This window comes from Callospermophilus lateralis, chromosome 4 (assembly GCF_048772815.1).
Source record: "Callospermophilus lateralis isolate mCalLat2 chromosome 4, mCalLat2.hap1, whole genome shotgun sequence".
Taxonomy (NCBI): domain Eukaryota; kingdom Metazoa; phylum Chordata; class Mammalia; order Rodentia; family Sciuridae; genus Callospermophilus; species Callospermophilus lateralis.
Genome location: NC_135308.1, coordinates 13,794,942 through 13,820,374, shown reverse-complemented (window position 1 = coordinate 13,820,374; position 25,433 = coordinate 13,794,942). Strand labels below are relative to the sequence as shown.

The 25,433-nt window shown below is 56.2% G+C and overlaps 2 protein-coding genes across 3 annotated transcripts in view; one reads left to right on the top strand and one right to left on the bottom strand.

Annotated features, from left to right (window-relative positions):
* The window catches only part of Bmp1 (bone morphogenetic protein 1), a 41,207-nt gene extending 32,011 nt beyond the window's left edge, over positions 1-9,196 (top strand). The window contains exons 16-20 of the mRNA XM_076853606.1: positions 25-150; positions 4,282-4,409; positions 4,781-4,994; positions 6,435-6,685; positions 8,469-9,196. Coding sequence (XP_076709721.1) covers positions 25-150; positions 4,282-4,409; positions 4,781-4,994; positions 6,435-6,685; positions 8,469-8,603 — 854 coding nt within the window. The 3' untranslated portion in view covers positions 8,604-9,196. The remainder of the gene's footprint in view (positions 1-24; positions 151-4,281; positions 4,410-4,780; positions 4,995-6,434; positions 6,686-8,468) is intronic.
* A 6,981-nt stretch (positions 9,197-16,177) lies between these two features.
* Positions 16,178-25,067, bottom strand: Phyhip (phytanoyl-CoA 2-hydroxylase interacting protein). 2 transcript variants are annotated; one of them, XM_076852304.1, is made up of 5 exons: positions 25,051-25,067; positions 21,696-21,861; positions 20,313-20,487; positions 18,348-18,465; positions 16,178-16,712 (listed from the first exon to the last, which is right to left on the bottom strand). In XM_076852304.1, the coding sequence occupies exons 2-5, from the start codon at positions 21,858-21,860 to the stop codon at positions 16,178-16,180; spliced, it is 993 nt and encodes a 330-aa protein (XP_076708419.1). In that variant the 5' UTR covers position 21,861; positions 25,051-25,067. The 2 variants fall into 2 exon arrangements, with proteins under 2 accessions (XP_076708419.1, XP_076708418.1); XM_076852303.1 differs by lacking the exon at positions 25,051-25,067 and having other exon boundaries at positions 21,696-21,860.
* Positions 25,068-25,433: the final 366 nt, after the last annotated feature.

Here is a 25,433-nt window from a genome sequence, read left to right as displayed (position 1 = left end):
AGGCTGCCCTTGTTTGCCCCCTAGACAAGGACGAGTGCTCCAAGGACAATGGCGGCTGCCAGCAAGACTGTGTCAACACATTCGGCAGCTATGAGTGCCAGTGTCGCAGTGGCTTCGTTCTCCATGACAACAAGCACGACTGCAAGGAAGGTAAGGGCTGGGGGACACCACGCTGTCAGCTGGGGTGACCAGAGCTCGCCGGGTACCCCAGAATACCTGGGGTGTCGCACAGGTAGATCTTCACACTAGAGGTGGGAACCCGCAGTGTCGCCTCCACCCACCTTGGTTGAGACTCACAGAGCAAGTGCCCTCTGAGGTCACCTCACTTCACCTACCACCTCCCCTTCCCATGATGGGAGCACTGGTGGGCTCTCCCTGTCTGAGTCAGGAGAGGCACTCACAGCTGCCTGAGGCTCTGTTCTCAGGCTCTTCCTGAAGCCTATATGCAAGTCTTTCTCTTTGTAGTGACCCCCTACCAGCACACAGGCCCAAGAGGAGAGGGGGTAAGAGCACAGATCCTGGAGCCAGGTTGCCCAGCCCCGCTCTGCCACTTAGCAAGCCGTGTGCCCTTGAGCCACTACCTACCCTCTCTGTGCCTTCTCTGCTCCTGTGCAAAATGTGGGTCACAGTCATCCTTACCTCAGAGGGCACAGGGGAGCCCTGAAGTGCTCTGAGCAAGCACAGTTGTGAATCTTTCCATGATCGGTTACATTTCTGATGCCTGAGGCACCCAGAACAGGGCTGCCATTTCACTGTGAAGCTCTGCATGTGCATCTCGAGTATCCCTAATCTGAAAATTCAAAGTGCTTGCAACTGGAAACTCTGAGCACCCCCAGGATGCCACAGGTGGAAAATTCCACACCTGACTTCACGAGATGGATCACAGTCAAAACGCAGGTGCATTGAAAATATTGCATAAAATTACCTAAGGTGTAGATGAAACATGAATGAATTTCTTGTTTAGACCCATCCCCAAGATATCTCCTCACCTATATGCAAATATTCTAATATCAGAAACATTTCTGGTCCCAAGCATTTTGAATAAGGGATACTTCTTATGTATTTAACAATAGTGCTCAGGTGGTCACAGTGGTACACACCTGTAATCCCAGTGACTTGGGAGACTGAGGCAGAAGGATCACAAGTTTGAGGCTAGCTCAGCAATTTATTGAGACCCTCAGCAACTTAGTGAGACCTATCTCAAAATTAAGAAGAATTGGACCTGGGATGTTATTTAGTGGTAAAGCATCCCTGGGTTCCATCCCCAGTACAAAAAAACAAAAAAAAAAAAAATCAGCTGTCATGCCATCACCCATATCATTCAATACCTGTTAGGACACAATATAGCATGGTCTACTCCAAGTCATTAATTGCATGTTCCCTGTCTGCTGAGCATGTACAATTCCAATAACAAACATAGACCTGTCTGTGACACTGACCGTGTGACTAGGGGTGAGTCACTTAAACCTCTCTGAGCTTCAGTTCCTCATCCATGAAATGATAAAGAATGGCCCCCAGGGCTGGAGCTGTGGCTCACCGGCAGAGTGCTTGCCTTGCACGCACATGTGAGGCAATGGGTTTGATCCTCTGCACAACATAAAATAAATAAATAAAACAAAGTAAAGGTATTTACCCATCTACAACTAAAAAAAAAGAATGGCCCCACTCTACAGGATACTAAGACTTCTAGACATTGCACAGTATTGGCAAATGACTCTTCACCATGATTAAGTGGACACCCCAGCTTGGTGCAGTGGTGCATGCCTGTAATCCCAGCGGTTCAGGAGGCTAAGGCAGGTGGATTACAAATTCAAAGCCAGCCTCAGCAACTTAGTGAGGCACTAAGCAACTTAGTGAGACCCTGTCTCAAAATAAAAATAAAAGGGCTAGGGATGTGGCCCAGTGGTTAAGTGCCCCTGGGTTCAATCTCTGGTACCCCCCCCACCAAAAAAAAGTGGAACCCAGGTGGAAATAAAAGCTGCTAAGCTGAATAAACAGAATCAATGCACCTCAGTGAACAAGAGTCAAGGACTTTCTGAGTGTGGCACTCATAGTCCTTGGAGTGCTCACGTCTTTTAGCTCAAGGGGGCCTTATCTGCTCTTGTCTGAACTGTATTCTGGCTCTGTAGTCTCCATGGCAAAGAGGTTTGGTAAAGAACAGCATCAACCAGACAGCCAGGAAAAGGTGTTCCCCTCCTGGAAAGATGGCCTGCTCATCTGCTCATCCAATTCATTTGAGAAGCATCAGGGCCCCTCACTCGGGTGCAGGATAACGACGGATCAGTCTATATCCCCTGGCCCGTGGAGCACCCAGCACTGTGCAGAGTTCTGTAGGAGATTGGAGAAAGGAGTCCCTGTTTCTAAAGCAGATTAAAGACTAGCTGGGGAGAGACATCAGTGTACAAGGCAAAGCAGGGAAACTGGTGTGGAAATGGCGTGGGCACAGTGGCCATAGAAGCTACAGGGGGGTGATGAGGACAGCCCTCAGCTCAATAGCAGAGAGGCAGGAGCTCAAGCTGCTTGTACCAGGGACTTGCAAGGGCCCTGCCCTGGGGCCCCTGTAGGATGCATTTGGGGAGCCTCTGACTCAAGGCCCAGACTGTCCCTTTTTCCTCCCGATCTTACAGCACAGTGGCTGCCCACTTAACCCTCAGAGGGACCTGCCAGAGAGCGTGACCATGAATAATGATCATCACTTTTCCATATGCATTTGGGAGGCCGTGCTCTGCAGTGGCAGAAGTCAGATTGCTGTGGACCAAGGGGACATAAGTAGTGAGAAGGTGATAGCCAGTTTTCCAGAAGTTTAGCTGAGAAGAAGAGGAGTATGGAGGGGTCATTGCTGGGGGCACAGAGGAGAGTTCTGCGAGGTCCATGGGCTATAGAACTGGGAGAGAGCCTGACAGTGGATCCTTTGTGGTGGGAGGGTTCCCTGGTGTGGCCAACAATAAGCTCTAACTCCCAGAAAGATGATCCATGCTGATGGGGAGAAAGGACAACTTCACTGAGGCCACAGGGACGGAGGGAGGCAGGCAGGTTCATGTTGGAGGGCCCTGGTGTCCTCAGGAGGAGGAGGAGGGCGGTCTGCAGCTCAGGTGGAGCATAGTTGAGACAAGGGCTCAAGGAAAGGGATGAAGGTTTTGGACAATTGCTGAAGACCGGAGAGATGGAGCTGGGAAAGGACAAATCCAAAGAGGATCCAGTGGTCTGTGGGCCCTGTGAGGTCAGAGACCACTGATGGGGTTCTCTAAGTTGGAAGGGCAGCACTCTGGGATGCCAGTGTGGACGAGCTGTTTAGTGATTAGCCAAACTACATGTCTAGCTGGAGAGGGAGGTCGGCATGCCCTCCAGGTTCGTGGGGGCCAAACCTGTGGATTCAGCCACCCTCTGGCTGAGAACACAGGGGCCTGTGATGACCCTGCCTGTCCTGAACGCATTCAGACTTTTGCTGTTGTTTTGGAAGCAATGCAACGTTAAGGACTTTTACACAGTGTTTACACTGTGAGGTGTTACATAAGTGATCCAGAAATGATCTAAAGCGCACAGGATGTACATAGGTTCTGTGCAAATACTAGGCCATTTTATATAAGGACTTGAGCATCTGTGGAGCCCTGGAATAAATTCTCTGTGGTACTGAGGGACATCTCTACTGGGAGAAAACAGAAAGGGAAAGACCAGGGAGGTGTCTCTAAAGTAGAATAACCACCGTTGGCAAGGCCAGGGCCGAACACGCTGGGAAACAGGAGCAGCCACAGAGACAGTGAGGTGCTGGAGGCAAAGCCCAGGGTGAGGCTCTGAGGAAGGGAGATGAGAACCCACGGGACTGAGAAGGTCCAGGGACACAGAGCCTGTGTTGGTGGGCCAGCCACCTGCTGGTGGACATCACCTAGGAAGGTGGCAGGAGTGGGGAGCAGAGGAAAACGGAGTCAGTGCCAGAATCTCCTGTGGCCAGTGGAGAGCAGTTTCAGGATGCACGTGAACCCACAGAGCTGGGAGAGAGTGTGTCAGGGTTTCCTGACAGAGGTGGTGTGGCCACATGGCCACAGAGAGGTCCCTGTTGGCCCCAGAGAGCAGCTTCCTTCGATGCTCACCTAAGGCCTTCGCAGGAGCCAAGCAGTTAGACTTGCCCTGGGCACGGGTCCCGGAGTGAGAAAGAAACCATGGGCATACTTAGTTCGTTTTGTAAGCAGGGGACAAGAGACAGAAGGAAGGAAGCGCTTTCCTCCTAGGAGACATCAGCACATGGGGCCCCTCAGAGCCCCTCCACCACTCATATATCCACAGCTGGCTGTGACCACAAGGTGACATCCACCAGCGGCACCATCACCAGTCCCAACTGGCCGGAAAAATATCCCAGCAAGAAGGAGTGCACCTGGGCCATCTCCAGCACCCCGGGGCACCGGGTCAAGCTGGTAAGGACCTTGCCCCCCATGCATGAGCGCCCCTCCCTCCATGCCAGGTGGCTCTGCTTGCTTCTTCACCTCAAAAGCACTATTGTGTCAGAAATGCTGGCTGTAGACACGGTGGCTTGACTGAACCCATGCCCTGTCATCCCTGCAAGGACAAATCAGCTGGACATAGGCCCCCCCCTTCCCAGTGCACACTAGAGGTGTTTCTGCATTACCCCATTCCTAAGTCCTCCCTCAGCGGCATCCCCCAGCCGTGGCCACTCCCGTGGGTGTGCATGAGCTGGTGTCCAGAGGCCCAGGGTGAAGCCACCCATTTCTACCCCAGCTGCCCCTGGCCACATCCTTAATAAGCACTCCTGCCTCGTGCCTCCCAGACCTTCTTGGAGATGGACATCGAGTCTCAGCCTGAGTGCGCCTATGACCACCTGGAGGTGTTTGATGGACGTGATGCCAAAGCCCCTGTCCTTGGCCGTTTTTGTGGCAGCAAGAAGCCTGAGCCCGTCCTGGCCACAGGCAGCCGGATGTTCCTGCGCTTCTACTCGGACAACTCAGTCCAGAGGAAAGGCTTCCAGGCATCCCACTCCACAGGTGAGGCCTGCCTCAGGCAGCACTGCCCTCCCACTGTCCCCTGCACTGTAGGCATTGCCAACCTAGGTCTCCAAGCCAGGCCCTGCAGGGGTGGCGTTTACAAAGGGCTGTGAAGACCCAGACAGACAGAGCCCAAGAGGCAAGACAGTGTGTTCCAAGGACAGGCCAGAGGGTCAGAGGGAGCACTAAGGAGGGAGGTCAGGAAACAGCAGTAACAACAGTACAGGATGTACAACATTACAGAGTCTCCACTGGTGGCACATAGACAGTGCATCCTCCCACCCATACCCCCACCCCCAGATACACCCATTCATTCACTGTATGGATATTTTTGAGCATGTGATGTGTGTGTGGCAGCATGCCAAGCTCAAGTGGCAAAAATGACGTTGGCCCACTCTGCATTCACCTGCCTATTTGACCCCCATGGACTCAGCTGTCCCTGTTCCAAAAGACGGGGGTGGGGGGGCTTGTGGCAACGAGTCAGACATGAGCCCTTCACCCCTGTGCCTGACCCCCAGGAGCCAGAGAAGTCAGGTGCAGATCTACAGCATGAGACACAACGCAATAAGGGCACAGCGAGGGCACTTGGGCCCAACTTGGGGTAGTTGGGCAGGGACAGGGGCAGGGGCAGAGGCCTCAGCACGGCTCAGGGCGTGCACAGGTGTGAGTGTGTGAGGTCGGCAGCAAAGTGGGAACCCTGGGGCTGCAGAGAGGCTGGAGCCCATCCTGGGAGCCCATGAGCACAGACCAAGGGTGTCAGCTGCAGTTCTCGGGGAGCCACCTATCAGGGAGTCCCCAGAACTGATGGGTCCACGGCCTCCCTTCCTCCCCTCTAACTCCACCCTGACCCCACCTGGCCTTCTCCCCACCCCCTCCTGGGGTCACCAGCACCAGGGCACAGGAGAGAGGCCTGAGGGCATTGGGCAGAAGGAGGCTGCCAATGACCCTGCCCTGTGTGTTCCTGTTTGCCCTTCCCAGGCGAGGGTCACAAACCAGAGGCCAGAACTCCATCTGGCCTGCAGACTTCAGTGTTTGGCCCACACATTGTTTTTTAAAACTTTGAGCCAGCACTTAAGAATCAGGAGTTTCCACATAAAACCAGCTATATAGCTTCTCTCCTGAAAATGGAAGCTCTGGTGACACTGAGCCACCTTCTTCCTTGGCAGCTCTCAGCTGGGGCAAATTAACAATGTCCTCTAGAGACCAGGTGTGCCTTCCCCTGGCCTAGGCTACCTTCCACCTGGAGCCTCACCCCAGAGTACCCCAGCTCCTCGTCGCCCCCTAGCCTGAGGCAGTAAAGCAGGACACTTGCTCAGCCAAGTCCTGAGCCAGGTACCACCCACACTGACCACATGGCCTCCCTCCCCAGCCTGGTGTGATGCAGTGTCCAGCACAGGGTGGTACTCAGGGGGCGGTGGCCAATTTTGTCGTCCCCTGCAGAGTGTGGGGGCCAAGTTCGGGCAGACGTGAAGACCAAGGACCTTTACTCCCATGCCCAGTTTGGTGACAACAACTACCCCAGCGGGGTGGACTGTGAATGGGTCATCGTGGCTGAGGAGGGCTATGGTGTGGAGCTTGTGTTCCGGACCTTCGAAGTGGAGGAAGAGACCGATTGTGGCTATGACTACATGGAGCTCTTTGATGGCTATGACAGCACAGCCCCCAGACTGGGGCGCTACTGTGGCTCCGGGGTGAGTGCCCTCCATTATCCTCCACCCCTCTTACCCCAATCCTGAGTCCCACCCCCATGCTACGTTCCACTAATAGAGGAAGTGTCCCTGGAGGCCTGGGGTGCTAGGCTGAGTGGCAGCACATGCCTGACCATCTGTAGATGGTTGGGGGTGCTCAGAGAGGCCACCCTACCTGGACCATCCCCACCCAGGAAACCAAGGTCCTCTCTGGACAACACAGAGGTCTTTGCAGCCTCTAGGCCAGGTCCTGCTCTGGGCTAGTTTGGCTAGTCCTATAGGGTCACTTCATCTGAGGAGGGGATAGTTTCTCCTGTGCTCCTTAGCCCCTTGTCTCTGTACCAAGGCAGATTCCCAGGGCCTGAGTAGGGGGCAGATGGTGGGTCCCGAGCTAGGATGGGGCCTGAGCTGTGTCGCTCTCACCAGTCCTGGATGAATTACAGAAACATGCTAGTCTCTTCTTCCCCTGCCAGTTTCTCCCCTTAGTGAGAGGCCAGATTGTCTCCAAGCCATTGCTGCTGCCATCCAAGCAGGCCCTGGGCACTGCTCCTCGCTCCCTGACACATACTTGCAGCAGGCAAAGTCAGCTTGACAGGCTTCTAACCAAGGCCCTGTGCTGGCCTACGGGTGGATGTTTTCCTCCCAGTAAGAGCTTATGGCTCTCTCGCTCACGCTCCTTATTTTATTTTTTTTATGTGTGTGTGTGTCTTTTTAAATCTTTCTCCAGAGAAAGCTGCCACCCCTTCCCTGTCTCTGTCTCACACCAACACATGCGTGTACCTTCCCACGCACTCACATGCACTCAGACAAGCTGCCTGGCCCCTCCCTCTCTCGTGGCCATCCTCAAGGGCAGCCTGGGTGCCCCAGGGAGGGCTAAACCTCCAGGAGCGGCGACAGCTGCTGGGTCCAGCATTGGCCGCGTACCCCCTTTCAGAGCAGAGCTCTATTCTTGTGTGGTCAGCGGGACTGGCCAAGGTGGAACAGCAGTGTCCACCCCCAGCCCGCCCACCCAGCTGCACTGGCATCTGCTGGCTCACTAGCTCGGGCCCCTCTCTGCTTTGCCCCTTCCTCTTCTGAGTCACACATCAAATGGGGTGTCTCCAGGGGGCATCTTCCAGAGACCTCTCCCAGGGTGGGGCTCAGGGGAGGGGTCCTGGGAAGGGACCCTTGCAGGGCTCTGTGGCACAGTCCTGGAAATATCCCAAGACGCTCAGGAATGATTTCTCCAGCTCGAGGGCCAGAGCACTGCTGTAGCCATGGAGCCACCCAGGAAGGGTATCACCTGGCACAGACCTCTGCCAGACCAGGTGTGACAGAGTCCAGGTCTGGGAGAGACTGTGTCTGTCCCCACTGCTTCCTCATGTCCTTGCAGCAGAGAAGTGCTGCCCCACCTTCTCTGAGTCCACTAGGACAGCAAGAAGGCGTCCCCGCGCTGCGTCCCACTCTGCATGTTTCCACACTCCTCCTCTTGCCTGGCCACCCCCTAGGCCCATCTATGCTCGGAGAGCTAGAGCTTTCGCTCCCGTGTGCCGTCCAGGGACTTGAGGCCCAGAGAAGAGAGGTGGCTTCAGGCCTGCACTACCCACTAGTTAGTGACAGAACTGAGTTAAAAATGGAAGCAGCCTCTGAACCGAAGACATGCTGCCCTCTCCAGGTGTCCCATTAGACTGCCACTAGTATGACACCTGGAGAGGGGCTGGGGGAGTTTGGGGTCTCGGGGAAGGAAGAGAGCAGCCGGGTCCCTCTCCTCCTCCTCGTGCTCCACGCCTGTCCCTTTCTCCACCAGCCTCCAGAGGAGGTGTATTCAGCCGGAGACTCTGTCCTGGTGAAATTCCACTCGGATGACACCATCACCAAGAAAGGCTTCCACCTGCGGTACACCAGCACCAAGTTCCAGGACACACTCCACAGCAGGAAGTGACCACCGCCCTTGCACGGGGCGGGGATGGCAGTCCTGCTTCCCTTGGTCACCTGGACTGGACAGTGGGGGTGGTGGGCAAAAGTGACACCCCATGCCTCACCCTCAGGCCCCAGGACCTGCAGAGCCGACAGGCCAGGAGAGGCTGTCCTCCGGAGGTGGGGGACTTGGACTGCTTTGTAAGCCGCTTCCCCACCACGCCCCGCCAGAGTGAGGGGCCAGGGCCAGGGAGCCAGCGCTTCCACCGAGACACTTGAAGTAACCATTTCTCTCTGGGGCCCCCACCTGGTGGCAAGAGGGCCTGCCAGCAGAACACTGCCACCTTCCTGCCATCTCCACGTGCTGTATTGTGTATAGCCAGTGGCCCGTAATCTCCATTGTAATGTACCTTTCCCACCCCTCTTCAGCCTCGATTTGGCTTTATTTTGACCCCCACTTCCTCGGTTCCTGGGGCATGAGTGTCTGTGCATGTCCCCTAGGAGCCACAGTGGGGCGGTGGCCAGGAGAGTGGAGAAACAAGGCAGGGCTTCTCAGGCCCGCTGGCTGGTCGGCCACACCGGCCCCCCCAGCCAATAAACTGAAAGTGTTACAGCCAATTCCCTGTGCCAGATGCTGTCTGGGATGTGGGGGTGGGGGGTCTCCTTCCAGATGTGCAGGCTCGCTGGGTGTCCAAGGCCGGCGTGTGGCCAGGACACCTGGCTTTGCTGGCTCTCCTTCCCTCCTGTGATGGTGAGATTTCACACTTGGGCATAGGAGCGCACACGCACACACACACACACACACACACACACTGTTCCTGGCCCTCCCACACAACGGGAGGGTAGAACGTTCTATAAAGAGGCTGTCTGGGTGGAGGGAGGAGGTACATAGAAAGGTTTGGGGTGTGTCTGTCCATCTGGCTTTCCTTTCTCGGCTGGAGAACGAAGGGCTGTGTGAGGGCGGCTGACCAGAGGAGCCCACTGGGAGCCAGGAAACCTGCATCAGCTGGGATGGGGCCAGCGCTAGCCTCCTGGCCTCCCAGGCCTCCCCTGTGGAGACACTTGCTAGGCAGCCACTGAGCAAACATTCCAGCCCCTCTCCCCCCAGACCCAAGGCTGCAGTCTCCATCCAGCCCCTCCTTCCTGCCATTGCCCTCTCTCCAGCCAGCTGTGAGGCCCAGACCTGTGCCTCCCAGAGGCCAGGGGAAAATCCACAGCCCTGCTCCCTCCCTTCCAAGGGGGCTCTCCTCCCCCTTCTCTCCCTGCTCTCAGGGAAATAAAGCAGAAAGAGGACAGAGGGAACCTGCTCTCCTGCCTGGGCTGGCCACGTTTAGACTCTGGAGAGCGTCAGACAGCCTGTCCAGCCCCAGGTCCCAGAGAGCCTTCAGTGGATGGTGAATCTCACACTACCCTGAGGCTCCTCCCTGTCACAGGGGCAGATGCTGTGCCAGATGTGTCTAGACTCTGGGGATCGCCCCCACCAGGGAGCAGTGCAGCACAGTAGACCCCGTGTTGGCCCTTTAAGTAGGAAGCAGTGGTGGGAAGCAGAAGGTACACCCACTACCTCATCTTCCCGGAAGCCAGCCAGGCTGGGACCCTCTCCTCTGGGCCTGGCCTCAGGTAGGATCTTGCAGCCCAGAAGGGTACTGCTCATTACAGCAGCAGTGAAGTCCCAGTGATGATGTCACAGCCACTTCTTGCTCCCTTCTCTGATAGGGTTGCTCAGGACAGCCTGGAGGACCATGACCAGGATAGAAGCCCTCGCAGTGGCAGCCTCCTGACCGTGCTACCCAGACACTGTCCACCAGCTTGGCACTGGCTGCTCCTTAACAGAACTTACAGTCATTGGCCACAGTCCTTGCTCAAAAGCCATATGCCCAAAGGAGCCAAGATCATAACCCTGTCCTGACAGCAGGACTGCAGTCCACAGAGATGGACCCAGCCCCCTATCGCAATCAGGCTCCTTATGAACCCACATAGCCTCACCAGGCTTATGTCCAAGACTCCAGCACCCAAGCAGACTCAGGCTTCTCAGGAACGAGCCTCCTGGCCTTCACTAGGCCCACCTTCAGAGGCAGCCAGTGGCTACAGCACCCCAGGTCCAGGGCGGGCCCAGTGGGGGAAGCTCAGTACCAGTAGTAAAAGGTGCAGAGCATCTGGGAGACCCATGCCAAACAGAAGAGCCATGCTGCTGGGGGCTTATGTAGAGGTCCTGAACTGCAGCGTGGGTCCAAAACCACCCCAATAGTGGCCCCAAATCTTGAAGCACTGAGTAGATCCTTAACAGCAGTTTAAGGTCCTCTGTCACAGTCAACCAAGAAGCAGGGGGACAGGCCGGTCTGGATGGTCAGATGTCCACTCCACATGCTCGTAATCAGGGCGATGGGCAGGGAGGAAGCAGATGTGGAACAGAGCTCTCCTCAGGCATTGAGAGCCATTCAGGAGGCTGCAGGCTGGGAAACTCTACAGAATTCTCCAGAGTCAGCCCACCCTTACCTCCTGGCTGCGTCAGGGCTCTGGACGAGGCCATACGCAGTGCAGCTTGGGAGAGCCATGGTTAAGGGAGATTCAGTGACGACTACAACCATTTCCCAGCCCCTGTCTCCCTGGGGTCCTGCTGTCCCCAGTGCATAACTAGCTGTGGAAGAGCCATGCTGGAGCTGCCCCGACTCTGATTCCTGGCCTTAAACCAGACAGAGATAAGCACGCCCAGAGCTCCCCGACTCCTCTCTCTAGGACCACCTCTCTAGCCCTTGGCACAGAGGACCGCCCAGGTTGGAAGTCAGGAGACCTGGCTCTGCCGCACTTAGCTCTGTGACACTGGCCAAGTGTTCCCCTCCCTAGGCCTCTTCTCCCTAAACCTGTAGCCAATCCCAGTGTGCTTCCTGCCATAGTCAGAGGCGGAAGAGAAACCCCAATGTCTAGGCTCCAATGCAGCTAGAATGCAGGGGTCCAGGTTGTCGAAGTGGCTAGTACCCTTGGGAGAGGTGTCCAGGCTTCCAGGGCCCACCCCTGGCTTGACTGTCAAATCAGGAAAGTCGGGAGCTTACTCCTCACTCCCTAGTGCTGTTCATTTCTGCCGCCACCCACCCACCTACCTCTCAGGAGTAAAAAGGTCCCAAGCATGAGAGCAAACATAGCCCACTGTGAACCCTAGCTCTACACTGGGTGGCTGTGTGACCTTGAATATGTCACTTAACTTCTCTCTGAGCCTGTTTTTTTTCATCTGTAAACCTGGGATGATAATAACACTTGACACAGTTATGAAGATGGAACAAGGCGAACTTTGAAGAGAAAACTGTGGCTGCACCTGACAAAAGCAGACTCCTCATAAGTGAACCTACTTTCCTTTCCTCTCTCAGAGAGCTTTCTCATTTCAGGGCTGCAGTTCTCCTAGGTTAGAGGAACTCTCTGGACACACTGGCCTTGGGGCTCAGTGCATGGCTACCCGTGCCAGGGGGGCAATGCTTAACCCACAAGAAGGGGCTTGTGGGGCAGCAGGGACAGATTTCTGGCCAGCTGGTAGCCTTTTGGGGCACCTCGGGTGTCACACCCTGTACTTGACTGTCCCTACGAATGAGGCTGATTCTAGAATCCTTGAAAAGCTTTGCTGCTCCAGTTTGCAAAAAATACACGTGATGGACTCGGAGTGCTGGGGAAGGGGGCAGCCAGATGTTCTCCCCAGAGACCCCCAAGACCTCCGACCCAGACTCCTGCCAACCAGAGCTGCTGCTTCTGCCCCACACCTCCCCTCCCCCACCAGGACATCTGGTTCCAATCTCCTCCAGATGCTGCAGCCACGCCATTTTCTAGCCGATCCCCTCAGCTGGGCTTCCGGAAGGCGTCCCTCCATTTCGGGGGATGGTCCCTCCTCATCCCTCTCCTCGAGACCCCAGCCACCTCTTTTCCTACCAGGAAGGAGAGACACATCCTGGGAGGGACTCTCACTGGCCCCCTCCTTCCTTCTGCTTTGTGGAAGGCGTGGGCTTTCACCCACCTGGACTAAGAGGAGAGAGGCTGGCCTGGGAGGGAAGAGCCAGCAGGGATGTGGGCACACATCTGAGCAGAGGGGAACGTGGGAGCTGTGTGTTGGGGGGCACATGTGTGCGTCCATGTGTTTTTGTTGGGTGTGTCCGTGTGTTTGTGCTGCTCAGCAGAACACCCCACCTGTTACCTGCTTTCTGGCCACTGCATGTCCCCCACTGCCTGCATGGGAGATAGCCAGAGTCCAGGGGGAGCCCTCACGTGGTCACCCTCTGGGGCCTCCTGGGTTTCCTCTCAGCCCGGCCAAGGGAGAGTGTGTGTGTGTGTGTGTGTGTGTGTGTGTGTGCGCGCGCGCGCGCCTCACACAGAAACCTTCCTCCTTCTATGGGTCAGATTAGATAGACCTCTGGTCAGAACGGAGCCCAGGGCAGACTCTGACAGATGTCCTGACCCTGCTCCATCTGACAGGTACTTCAAGCAGTCCGAGGCTGGCCTTGTGCTGGGGAGTGGCCATCTGGACAAAGGAAGTGGAAATAGCCTTCTGGAAGAAACTGCACGGGGCCTTTCACCTCCCCACGCTGCCCTGTGCCCCACTAAGAGGACTCTGGAAGCCTATCCACTTCCTAAGAAGCCCAAAGGGCTCTCCAAAGAAAGACTGAACCCAGAGCCTCTGGAGAAATCTGAGCACGGAGATCTGTCCTGAGGCAGGAGGGTGCACCCCAGAGTCTCTCCCCATCCTTGGAATCCTAGGCTAAAATGCCGCCCACTGTGCCTTTAAAAATAAGCCTCCAAAGCATTCGTGACTCCACAGCACCCCCTGGAGTTTTTCTGTAACTAGCACAGCCTTGGTGAGCTGGCAGAGGTGTGGGGGGAACCTTAGGGCCACCGTGTCTGAGATCACCCCACCTGTATATTACTGTCCAAGGGGCCTCCTGACATTCACTAGGGAGGCAGGCCCAGGACAACAAAATGGGAAGATTCAGGTTTCTGCATCAAATCCTGGGTACTGTGATCTATGGGTGCATGACACAGGCATCCCTTTTAATTTCCTGTGTCTTAGTCTCTTCATCTGTTAAGTAGGAATGGCATTGTCCAGGGCCATTGTGTGGACTAACAGGGCTGATGTGCGACGCGGCCCACCCCCTGCCAGCCCGCCCTGGGCCTCAGGAAGCGGCTGCCTGTCCTTCAGCTTTCCTTCCTATCCCAAAGAGACCGTGGTCCAAGGCCCGATGACACATGTGAACCTGGCCCTGACTCAGGCAGTGTTGGTGAGATGCCTCTCTGACTTTTCTGGATCGGCTCCTCTCAGCCAGCACCATTTTAATAAGTCCATAATAATAGAAGCCGAGGTGACTCAGATCTGCAGACGGGGAGCCCTGCCGGTGGGGGAGGGGACACCCCTACTCTCAGGAGAGGGAAATCTAGTGGCATGGCAGGCTGCAGCAGCCTCAAGGGCTTCGGTGGGGGCCCCAAAGCCCAGGGACCTTGGTGAGGCCTCCAGATGAGCACAGGTCTTCCTCTAAGAGGCCCCAGTGTCCCTGGGGAAGCATAGGGTGGACCCAGATGACCTCCAAGGTCCCTTCGTGGCGATGCATTCTGAACCCTGCTGCCTACAGGAGAATTGGGTTTACCTTTGGCACAGACTCCAGTAGCCTGTCCTGGTAGGCGGAGTGGGGGGCATCCCCATTTGAGCTCCTCTGTGGATAGTGCAGTTCACCCTCTCCTCCCCACCCACCCCAGGGCCCAAGAGAGACACCTGTGCTCTCCGTACCCCAGGTGATGGTATCAGGAAGTGGGGCTCAGGGTGGGGCCTCATGAATGGGATTAACTCCCTTATAGAAGAGGCTGAAGAGCTTGCTCGCCCCTCCCACCATGGCAGGACAGGGTGGGGAGATGGCTGTCTGTGCCCCAGAGAGCAGCCCTCACCAGCACCCAACCTGCTGGTGACTTGATCTCGGACTCTTCAGCCTCCAGAAGTGCGAAGGGAAAATTTCTGTTGTCTCTAAGCCACCTGGTCCCTGGTCCTTCTATATGGCAGCCTGAAGGGATTAAGGATTAAGACAGGCGGGGCCCTCTGGCCATGGTGGTTTATTGATGCACATCGCAAGCACAGCACAGGCACCCAGGAAGGACACGGAGCCAGGGGAGGGCAGCAGGCCACCCCCACAGCAATGCCGTCAGCACAGGGGAAAGGGCCTGGGGTCCCGTGTCCTCTCCTTCTCCACACATTTCCCAGAGGCCCCAGAGCTCCTGACCCACCCCGAGGAGGGAGCTGACTGCAGCACTCCCCAGAAGCTGGCCATCCAACCTGCCCCTCACTGAGGTATGGCCTTGTTGGCCTGTCGGCCCCTCTGTTCTTCATTGCAGAAATCAAGTTGTTCATCCATGTCCCTGTCACTTCTGCAAGAGTCACTGAGGCTGCTGTCCATGACCTCTGCCAGAACCTCCCCTTTTCTCCAATGTTTTGCTTGTCGTGGGGAGTCCACCTCTCCACTCCCATGCCCCATACAACAGCAGGAACTGGGGAGAACGCAGGGAGCCCAGGGGGGCCCTCACCACGGCCTCCTGGAGAAGTGGCCAGGAAAGCAGACAGGACAGGAGGTGGCTTATGAGATGGAGTGGCAGAGCCCACAGCCTGGGTCACACACAGGCACAGGACAGTCACGGCACCATGGCAGAGCGAGCGAGTGAAGCGCACAGCCAGCTGGGATGCCAGGGCGCTGCAGGCGACCTTCAGTTCTTCAGTCTCATGCCAAGCCCCGCTAGGCATGGGGCAGCCTGCTTCCGGCTGGGAAAAGGGTCTCAGGGGTCTGTTCCCCCCTCCTCGACCCTGGCAGTTGCTGTTCCAGACCCCAGCATTCTCTGAGCAAGGCAGAAGGTTTGCTGGGGAATGTGCCATCTCCACACAGAAGAAAGGAAAATCCCAACAGCCCCGAGCCCCCAAAGCCAGGAGAAGAAAGAGGGCCCCTTTCTAGAGCGTCGAGGACATACGAGTGGGAGGTGGAAGAGGGGAAGGACAGCTCTCCCATGCAGGAAGAGGATTATTTGGGGCAAGGAGCAGCTAGGGTGTGACAGCGGTGCAGGCGGCTACTTATAGGAAGGAGGGAGGGGGCTGGCCTGGACGGTAAGCCCCCAGGCCCAGTTCAGTAGGGAGGGGGCTTTCTGGGGTGGCCCTGAGTGGGGGGGCTAAGAAGGAGGCGCCCCACAGCTCTCTGCATCTCCCTGGAGGCGGCCAAGCTACACATGGGCTTGCTTCCCCAGAGATGCTTCCCCAGGAGAGCCTGGGAGGCGGGCAGGACCCTGGGAGGTGGAGGCCTGGATAAGGCAAAGAGCCAGAATGGGAAACGAGAGCAAAGGGGGAGTTCTCCAGAAATCCAAACCACCCACTGGCCTACCGAGGCTGAGAAGCCTTCCCGAGAACACCAGGCCTGGGGTTGGCCATGCTTACCCAGAGGACCACCATCGTTGCCTCCAATGCCAAGGGGTGGGGGAGGGGCTAGTGGATGGAGCAGAGGGAGCAGGGGGGCAGGGAGAGAAAGCCAGCTCCCTGAGCCTATGCCACCCACCTCCACCCTCCCATCACCTCTCCCCAGCCCCTCAGCCCCCCGGGAGTCCCTAGCGGCCCACACTGATGTTGCAGGTCTTACAGCTGGGGTCTTTCTTGGCGTCGGCAGTGGACAGACTCATGAGCTGGTGCCCGCTGATCTCCCCCAGGGTACCCAGGGACAGGTCAACAGGCTCGGTGTAGATGATCTCCAGGATGAGGTCCTGGGCGTGACGGAAGACCAGCTCCCCATCCTCCACGCTGCAGGTCAGGAACTTGTTGCAGGCAATGTCCAAGAGGGGCAGGCGGTCGCGGCAGAAGCGGTCCCCCAGGGAGCCCTTGGGTGCCAGCACCAGTATGGCGTAGTGGTAGGCTGTGTACATACAGTAGAAGTCCGCAAAGTAGAGGTTGGTGCTGGGGTTGAAGAGGCGCTGGGCGGGGATCTGGAAGCGCCAGCGGCCATAGGGGGAGTCCTGGGGGGGCTGGCCGGTGTTGAACTCAGTGTTGCAGCTGAAGAAGACCCCGTGCAGCATGCCGCTGGTGGGCGAGCCGTGGCTGCCGCTGTTGTCCTTCAGGTAGGGCTGCAGCATGTTCCCGCAGTGGGTCCTGCCCACCCAGGAGAAGCATCAAAGGGGAGAGACAATGCCACCGGTTAGCTGCGATGAGGCTTGGCTGCTGGCTCCCAAAGCTCCCCGCAGCCAACAGCTTCCAGCAGTTACAAATGGAACATTCCAGAATGCAAGCACAAGGAGGGCTCTGGAGATTAGCTCATGCAGCCTGCTTCTTCCCAGCTGAAAACCCTTCAAAGGGGCTTGATTGAGATTAGCAAGGCCCCTCAAGAACTGGTCTTTCTGGACTCATTACTGCCTCTGGTACCTGGCAACACCCCACCCCCACAGGGGGCACCCCCAGCCATGGGCTCTCTTCCTTCTGTACCTCTGCAGGGCTGTTCCCTCTGCCTGGCTGCCCTTCCCATCTTCCTCCACCTGGCTTGGCAATTCCTAATCATCCTTCCAGGTCCAGCACAGGGGTTCCCTCTCCTCTGAAACTTCCAGAAACATGAGGTACTTGCAATTCAATCAAGATTTGGCTACCTAGTGTGCTCAGGACACTGACTTTTGCTCAATGATCACACAAACTTATGACATTAAATCCTTCTATTCTATTTCTCAGACCAGACTCTGGGGTTATTAAAAGGATGGCTTGTGCCTTAGTCTTTATATCCAGGCTCCTTGTAAGAGCCTGGCACACAGAGGTGCTCCCTGTCTCTCTCTTCCTGGCTGGTAAAGGAGTCCAAACCAGACCACGGCCTCTCTTTTTAATACAAATAACAAAGGCCCCAAGGTCCCCATTACACTGGGTAGGGTCCAAACACCCACCCTAGCTGCCTGTAAGGATAAAGACAGTAATGGTGGAAATTCACCCCCTCCTAGCTTAGAAGGACATAGACTTGGAGCAGTGTGCTCAGGCATGGGGGAAGCTAGACCAGTCCTGTCCCACCACACTCTCACTCGGTCCTGGCTGCCCTGAGGGACAAGTGACTTTCTGGCTCAACAGGCCAACTGAGGCCCCCCTTGGCCTCAGGCTCTTCATCTGTACACTGAGGGTGTTGGATTGGACCATCAATTTTCAAACACTTTTGGACTACAGAACCCCTCTTTTTTTCCCCCAAAGAAAAGTATACATAGATGGGTCATAGGCTCATAAAATTGAGGCTGCTCTGCTGGACAACAGGTTTAGGGCCTACTAAGCCCCACCTCCTGATTCCCCCATACACCAGCCCCTCAGCAGCACCCTAGGATTTCCTAAGGAGCTTCCCTGACTCCTTAGCACCCAGCTTAACCAGCCAGCTGGGCTCTCCCCAAAGCCCTCCATGTCAAGTCTCTTTCATTTTGCATCGTCCTCGTCACCTCCTCTGTGATCCCAGGCCCTGAATTGGATAGACGGCTGACCTATGGTGGTAGACCCCAGTGAAGGAACCGTCCCAGAGTGGAAATCAAACCCAGGCCTCATTTCCCCGGGCTTGTTAGCATGGTGCTCTGCCAGGTGGCCCTGTCCCAGAGTCCTCGACCTTCCCTGAATCCAATCCCAAAGTAGCAGTCACTTCTGTGATATGAGGGCAGGGGGCCCTGGAAGAGGCTCTAGTAGCCTAAGATGACCTGGACAGCCAGGGCAGCAGGAAGAGGAGCTGAGGGAGGAAGGAGAGGCCTGGCAGGCCTGCGGGGGCCAGAGCCACCCTACCTGGCATGCTGGAAGTACTCCTTGTGATGATTGCGGTAGAAGACAGAAAAGCGGAGCATACGGCCAGCGATCTGCTCAGCCTTCTCCTGCAGCTGGGCCAGGTGCTCCTTGGCATAATCTGCAACATTCCGGGTTGGGCGAGGTGAGCCGAGGGCCAGCTGCAGGGTCACCGCCTCTTCCTGTCCCCCCACTCTGGCCCAACCCCCAGCATCTCACCAGTCAACCTCTGTCTGTTTGGAGCAGCAAGGGGACCAGACAGGCCCCAGCAGCAGCTTGGACTCAGATGGGAACAAGCCAGCTGGCTGCAACTGGGAGTGTGGAGAGCTGCATGCTGTCTATCCTTGTCACCTCTGCGTCCTCGCTACCAGAGGCTCAGGGTTCCCTCAGCCCAGAAAAGGCAGGATGCCCTGTTATCATGCTAGGGGCCTCAGAGGCTTTCATCCTGGGCCATGCTCGTGTGAAAGGAGGACCAGCAGGCAAAAGAGGGAGGAAGGCAAGGTCCCTTGTGGAGGGCCCCCCAAATCCAGCAGGTGGGCGAGAGGCTGTCTCCACCACCCGTGTGAAAGCCATTATGATGACAGGTGGGCGTGAAGAATTGGAAAAGTAAGCCCAGGCTCCATAAACAGAATGTTTAGGCAGAACAGAGGCTAGGACACTGTCTGCCTGCTTGAGTCTTTCAGGAGAAACAGAAGCTGGCACCAGGAGAGGATAATCGAACCTTGGGTTTGGGCCTGGGGCTCTGGGGCACAGTCAGGCTGCTGCCAGGCTGGACAGTGTCTTGGTACTAATTAGAAAAAGGTACCCTTTCCTCATTGCTGATGCATCACTGGTCAGGGCGCTTGGCTGGCAAGAGAAAGGTGGACTGGCCTGCAGCCATCTCCAGCTCCCCAGTTTGAACCAAATGCCCATGTATGTGCATTTCTGAGAAGGAGCACCTCCCTAGAGTAGGTTTGCAGTGGCTCAAGGAGACTTGGGGCATAGACCTTGGCAGAGGATGGAGCCAGCAGCCTTGGAGGCCCCAGGGCAGAGAATGTTCCCTGTCCCTTCCTTGTGATAGGAGTGCAATCTGGAGCAGTTCTCACATGGACACCAAAGGGATGAAATATTTTGGGGCAGATCTTGGGTCATCGGTGGCCAAGCACACACAAGCCCAGAGTTGGTTTATGCTGGAATATGCAAGGTAGGTTCTACTAAGAGAGCTTGCAGGGACCATTTTTATAGGCTTAGGGGAAACTCAGAAAAAGAAAAATGTGATTGTCCCACTAAGTGTCCATTGATGGATCATTGATAAACAAAATGTGGTCTATCCATGCAATGGAACATCAACCAGCCTTAAGGAAGAAGCAAGCGATGACACCCTACAGCCTCTGTGTACCTAGAGAAGATCCCACTAAGAGAAACAAGCCAGTCTCAGGTGAAAAAATCCTGGATGATTCCACTTATCTGGGGCACCTAGAGGAGTCAAACACCATAGTGGGAGAATGGAGAATGGCGGTTGCCAGGGCTGCGGGAGGGGAATGGGGAGTGACTGTTTAATGGCTGTAGAGTTTCGGTTTTGCAAGATGGAAAGCTTCTGGAGAAGGCTTGCACAACATGGGATATACTTGACACGATTGCACTGCACACTTCAAAAGGGTTAAGATGGCGGACTTTCTGCTACGTGTGTTTTATGATTTTTTTTTAAAAAACTAGGCTGCGTTCAAGCCAGAAAAGTAACTCCATCCCTTTACAGAGGTGGCATTGCCTACAGGAATGTGGGGACGCCTGTCTCTCATTAGAGAAAAGACAGGCTCTGTAAGGGCAGGGGAGGACCCTGCCCACATGTGTCCTCCCTCTGGCTGCAGCCTAGAGCCCAGGGCACAGCAGGCATTTGCAAGTGTTTTCTGGATGAAGACCCCCCTCTGGACCACCACTGAGCCAGATGTGCCAAGGAAGCAGGGCAGTGATGTGACTGCACAGCCTCACCCCCTGTACAGAACTCCACCGTCTCGCTCCAGCCGGACACCAGGTACTCCCCATCGCTCTGCTTCACCGCCGTCTGCACCGCCACGCTGTATTCTGTGCGGGGGCTCAGAAACCAGTGGCCTCTCACTGTCATGGGCAGTGGCACCGCCTTCGCCACGAGCTTGGTGGGGACGTCCTGAGAAGGGAGATACAGATGGAGAGCCAAGGGTCAACCTGAGGGCCACACCCCATCTTGACATTCTCCCAGAATCCTACTCCCGTGAGGGCCTCCTCTTGCTCCTGGGGAGGGCCCCTCTCGGGGACACAGGGGCTCCAAGTCCCGGCTACCATTTTCCTGCAGAAGCAAGCAGAGCCACACAGGCTCCAGGTCTCTACTCTTCTTACATCCCCCTGGTGCCCCGTTCTCTTGGGGACGGAGGGAGAAGGCCACTTAGGAGAAGGCCTCAAAGTTGAAGGCGGCAAGACCTTCATTTTTGAGGGAGACTTCGAGAGCTCTGCACACTGCAGTGCTGTCTCCACGGCAACGGCAAATGCTGAGAAGCCAGGGAGGAAGGGAAAATATGCCTTATTCTTTGGGGGGGGAGGGTTAAGGGGGTGGTATTGAACATTCACATCACCGTGGCAACTGGCCTGCCAAAAGACACCCAGATCAGGAGAGCCAGTTCCAGAGAGAGAGAGAGAGAGAGAGAGCGAGGGTGAGTAGCCCACACTGCTGCTGTCGTCCTGAGAGCCAGCTTCTTCCCACCTCACTCTCCCCTGCCCCTCCGCCAGCTGGAGGAGATGCGAGGCTTCCTCCCACCCGCCCCATACGGGCTTTTAACCCAAGCAAAGGACACACCCTCGAGGACCCTGTCACAGCCCTTTTCTAGACCAAGTAAACAGTGGGGCAGCGGGCAGGTGAGGGACAGAGAGAATGACAGGGGCCTAAGGGAACATCAAGGACCCAGCAAAAGGTCCCTCAGTAGGTCCCACTGCTCACGTAGTCAACAGCAGGGCTGCACCTGAGCCCAGGGCTTGTTGGAACCTGAGATGTCATCCCCACATGTGATGTCCTCGCCCCATCCCACCAGCCCAGGGCGCTCTGCCCGTCTGAAGTCCCAGTCATGACGCTGATAGCATTCACGCTGTGCCAGGCATCGTGCCAAACACCACGCAGACATGACTCATGGAATCCTCTCGACAACCCTGGGAGGCGGGGCGTGATGATTCCCTCTTCACCAGGAGGGGAACCTGGGCTCAGAGAGGTCGAATCACTTTCCCAGGATGACCCAGTAAGACTTTGGATTTTGATTGGACTCCAACCCCTTTCTCCATGCTATCTATTATCCTGCCTCCTTCAGGAACAGAGGTGGGAAAAAGCACCCCTGGGCACCCTCGACTCACCCTGTGCTTGAACTTGTTGGAGTTCTTATTCTCCTTCTTGTTGAGGTCAATGAAGTAATGGGTGACCCTCTCCAGGTCACTGTCCTCCATGGCCCAGGAGATGCGGAAGGAGTCGCAGGTGATGTTGTTGATCTCAATGCTGTGGGGAGTGGACAGCAGCTCCATGCTGCCCTCTGGTTTGGCTCCTGTGGGGACTGAGAGCGAGGGGAAGGATCAGCACCTCCTTCCCACCACGGAGCTTTCTGGAATGTGCTGCTTCCAACATCTCTTGAGAAGTGGAGCCTGAGAATACATCGAATGCCCCTGCCCCATAGAGCTGATAGGAAAGGTTGCACGGGAGGACTGGAGGGCAGGGACTCAAGGTGGGCTGGATGTCTCTGGGGGGCTCTTTGCTCTCCTCCAAGGGTCTGTGGAGCAGAAGGTACCTGACAGGTGGCAGAGGCAGTGGGAATCTACAACGCTGGGCAGGGACAGATTTATAGCAGATGGAGCCGAGGAGGGAGGGGGCCCCAAGCCAGCAGGCGTGAAAAGAGAAAGGGTGGGGGTGGAGAGAAAGGGAAAGAGGCGGCGGAGGAGAGGCAGGAAGCACCTGCTGAGGGGACGAGGTGCGAGGAGGGACGGAGAGGAGAGGACAGAGGCTGGTAGCAGGCCTGGCAGCCAGGAATCCTCAGAGGCCAAGACCCTGCGGCTCAGGCCTCTCTCCTCCCTGGGGACAAATCAGTGAGGGCCCCCACAGCGCAGGCCTGAGAGGACACTCAGGTGCGTGTGGATCCACCCAAGGTGGAAGGGGCAGCGTGGATCACTGCCTGCTTCAAGCTCTTCTTTCCACCCATGACTTTTTTGACACTCTCTTTTGGCTGATCCTCACTTGACTCCTTGAATAATTAATTATGTTTCAACACCGATATCTATTGGGGGCCGACACGTACTACATTTCACAAATGTCATCTCATGTGAGCCTTGCAATAGGTACGTGCTGTGATTATCCCCATTTTACAGACAAGGTAACTAAGGTTGGGGTGCTAGCATCCCAAGCCACACAGCCAGCAGATGATTTGCACTCTGGAGGCCAAACACTTTATCATTAAGGTTGAGCTAAAGTTGCATCCGTGTGTGTGTGTGTGTGTGTGTGCACATACATCACGTGAGTGTGACACATGGCATGTGCGTGACATATGGCCATGCACAGGGCACATATGTTTTTGCTCTTTATTTTTCCTCTTGTTGACTTTTTTCCAAGCATTGCATTTTCTCTCACCTCCCTCTTTTACTCCTCCAGTTCTACCCTGACATCTGGCACCCTTTGGGCATGAAAGGACTACACCAGGGTCTCTCACCTGTGCTTTAACTGAGAAGAGCTGACTGGCTTTGTCTATGGCCTGACTCACCTGGACTCCCAGAAACAGGCAGGGAGGAGAGGATACAGATGTGGGTGGACTTTCTCCAGAGCATCCAGCCTCACACTTTCCAGCCCAGCATCCAGTACACCCTCATCTAGCACACCCTCATGCCACCTCCTCCTCTCCTCTCTTCCCTCTTCTTCTCCTCCCCTTGCTAGGGTGAAGGCACCTTGTGCCTGCAAAATTCAGGTACTTTTATTTATAGCCTACAGAAGATCCAGCCCACACTTTTCCATCAATTAAGCCTGTTCCAGAGCCTGGCACCTCTAAATTAACCTGTGGGCTGCCTGGGTGATAGGTATAGAAGGAGGCTGGGGTTGATGGCCCTTACCTGCCCCAAGTGTCCCTTGTCCTGCTTCATCTTAGTCTCTCACCTTAGAGGCAAATGCCAATGGCTTCACATAAAGGGAATTATATGGTAAATACGCATGGAAGTGATGCCAGGTTCACCCCAAAATAGAACAGATGGGATCGGGTGTCTGGAAACAACCCCACAATAATAAACCTGTTTGCAGTTGTGGGGACAGGTGTGGCGCAGTGGGGAGTTACCAGCTCCCCACATCCAAGCTGGAAGCTCCCAAGGAGACACGTGTGTGCCTCTCACATGCACACACACAGGCACCCACGCACAGGAGCACAGACACACTCCCACCTGAGAAGCCCTGAGTGGCTCCCCTGGCAAGCGAAGCAGCCTGCACCTGCTCCATGAGTGGGCCCCTGCTCCTGCCTGATCTCTCCTCCCCTCAGACTCTTCCTAGACATAGGGGCAGCCATGGGGGCTCGGGGCCCAGGACCTGGCAGCTGCTCATCCCTTGCTCTCTCTAGTTTTGGGAAGAGCTGGGATGACTCCCCCGCCCTGACCTGCAAGAGTGGCAGTGACTGACACTGGGAGAACACGCAGCTAGGGTGGCCCAAGGTGGGCGTGAACCCAGCCTCTCTATGCCCAGCTGCTTGGAGAAAGGCAGGGTGTGAGCGACAGGTCCAGGCAACACCCTAGAAACACCCACTCTCCCATGTGAATCCACCCTGAGGCCAGCATGTACACACCCACACACAGGCGGGCGCTCATGCACGCACGCACACATGTGCCAAGGGTGCCCACCCACCCCTGAACACACCTCTTCAGTCCTCCTCACTCCCACAGGCTCACCTATGCACTGAGGCACCTTGCGCCACCTTGCACACTCTAAGATGCCCCTCCGAAAACTGTCACCTTCCTGCAGTCCCACACAGGATCTGTCCACAGGCTCCTGCACCCCCACAAGCATGCACCCCTCTTCACAGCCATATTTGGGGAAGAGAGGAAGCTGCCGGCACCAACATGCATGTGTGCCACCTCCCCAAGAAGGCATGCAATCCACATGCCTCCCTGCATGCCTGTACGCATGTACATTTGCACCCACGTCCAATCCCCCCCCCCATTCTGGAATCTTTCTGGAATCTCATAGACACAGACTTTGAAAGCATATTTTTCCTCTGATCACACTTTGCCAGTCTGATCCCTCACACGCCAACAGGTTTGTGCACCTACGCAGGTCTTCAGACCACGGTTTCTGCCCACACTTCCCACCTACCCACCTCATTCTGCTGTGGAGTTGCACTTCCCCACATAGAAACCGCCAGGTTGCATACGCCCCCCCCCCCATGTACTTCCACCCACATGACAAGTGACATGTCCACCCCCTAAATACACTGCCTCACAGGGCCCTCACCCACATATACCCACAGGATACTCAGATAAGCCCCCCCACACACATGTACCTCACGCGTGCAAGAAAGCTGGGTTCCTAGACATGCCACAAGCTGGTGGAAACCCCCACGCGAGCAAACTACGCGCAGACCTATCTACGCAAGCAAGCCTCCGTCCTCCTCCCAGTGCGCACACATGTTGGCACACACTGGTGCCCCTTCCCCATGCCCATTCAAAGAAGCCACCAGCATGCCAGAAGGAAAGCTCCCCCACCCCGCTGTCCCTGTTGGCATCGCTGACTGCAGCAGAATGGTCACGGGGTAACTAACTGTGTCGCCCGGAGACTGGATCCAGCTGTTAAGTCCTTTGCCAAAAGCCTGGGGGAAAGGGGACAAGGTCGTTGGCCCAGCAACCCAGGTGGGCATCCCGAACAGTGGCAGGACCCTGGAGCTGCCAGCTCCCAGCCTTTTAGATAGAGGGCAAGATGGTCTGGGAGAAAGGGCACTCACCTGGCCTCACCGGGCTCTGCGGAGCAAGACCTGGCAGAGAGGGAAGGGAGAGATCTCTGTGGACGAGCTCCCCAGGCCGGGGACCGGCAGCCGGACTCCTGGGTCACGGGCAGCCAAGCGCGCGCGCTCCTCTCCCGGC

Bases quoted from the DNA above. Each gene is read 5' to 3' on its own strand.
- Phyhip (XM_076852304.1), bottom strand. From the start codon at position 21,860: ATGGAGCTGCTGTCCACTCCCCACAGCATTGAGATCAACAACATCACC. The intron at 20,488-21,695 runs GTGAGTCGAGGG...CTCCCTTCTCAG, and splicing joins CCAACAAGTTCAAGCACAGG to GACGTCCCCACCAAGCTCGT. The intron at 18,466-20,312 runs GTGAGGCTGTGC...GGAATGTTGCAG, and splicing joins GGTGGAGTTCTGTACAGGGG to ATTATGCCAAGGAGCACCTG.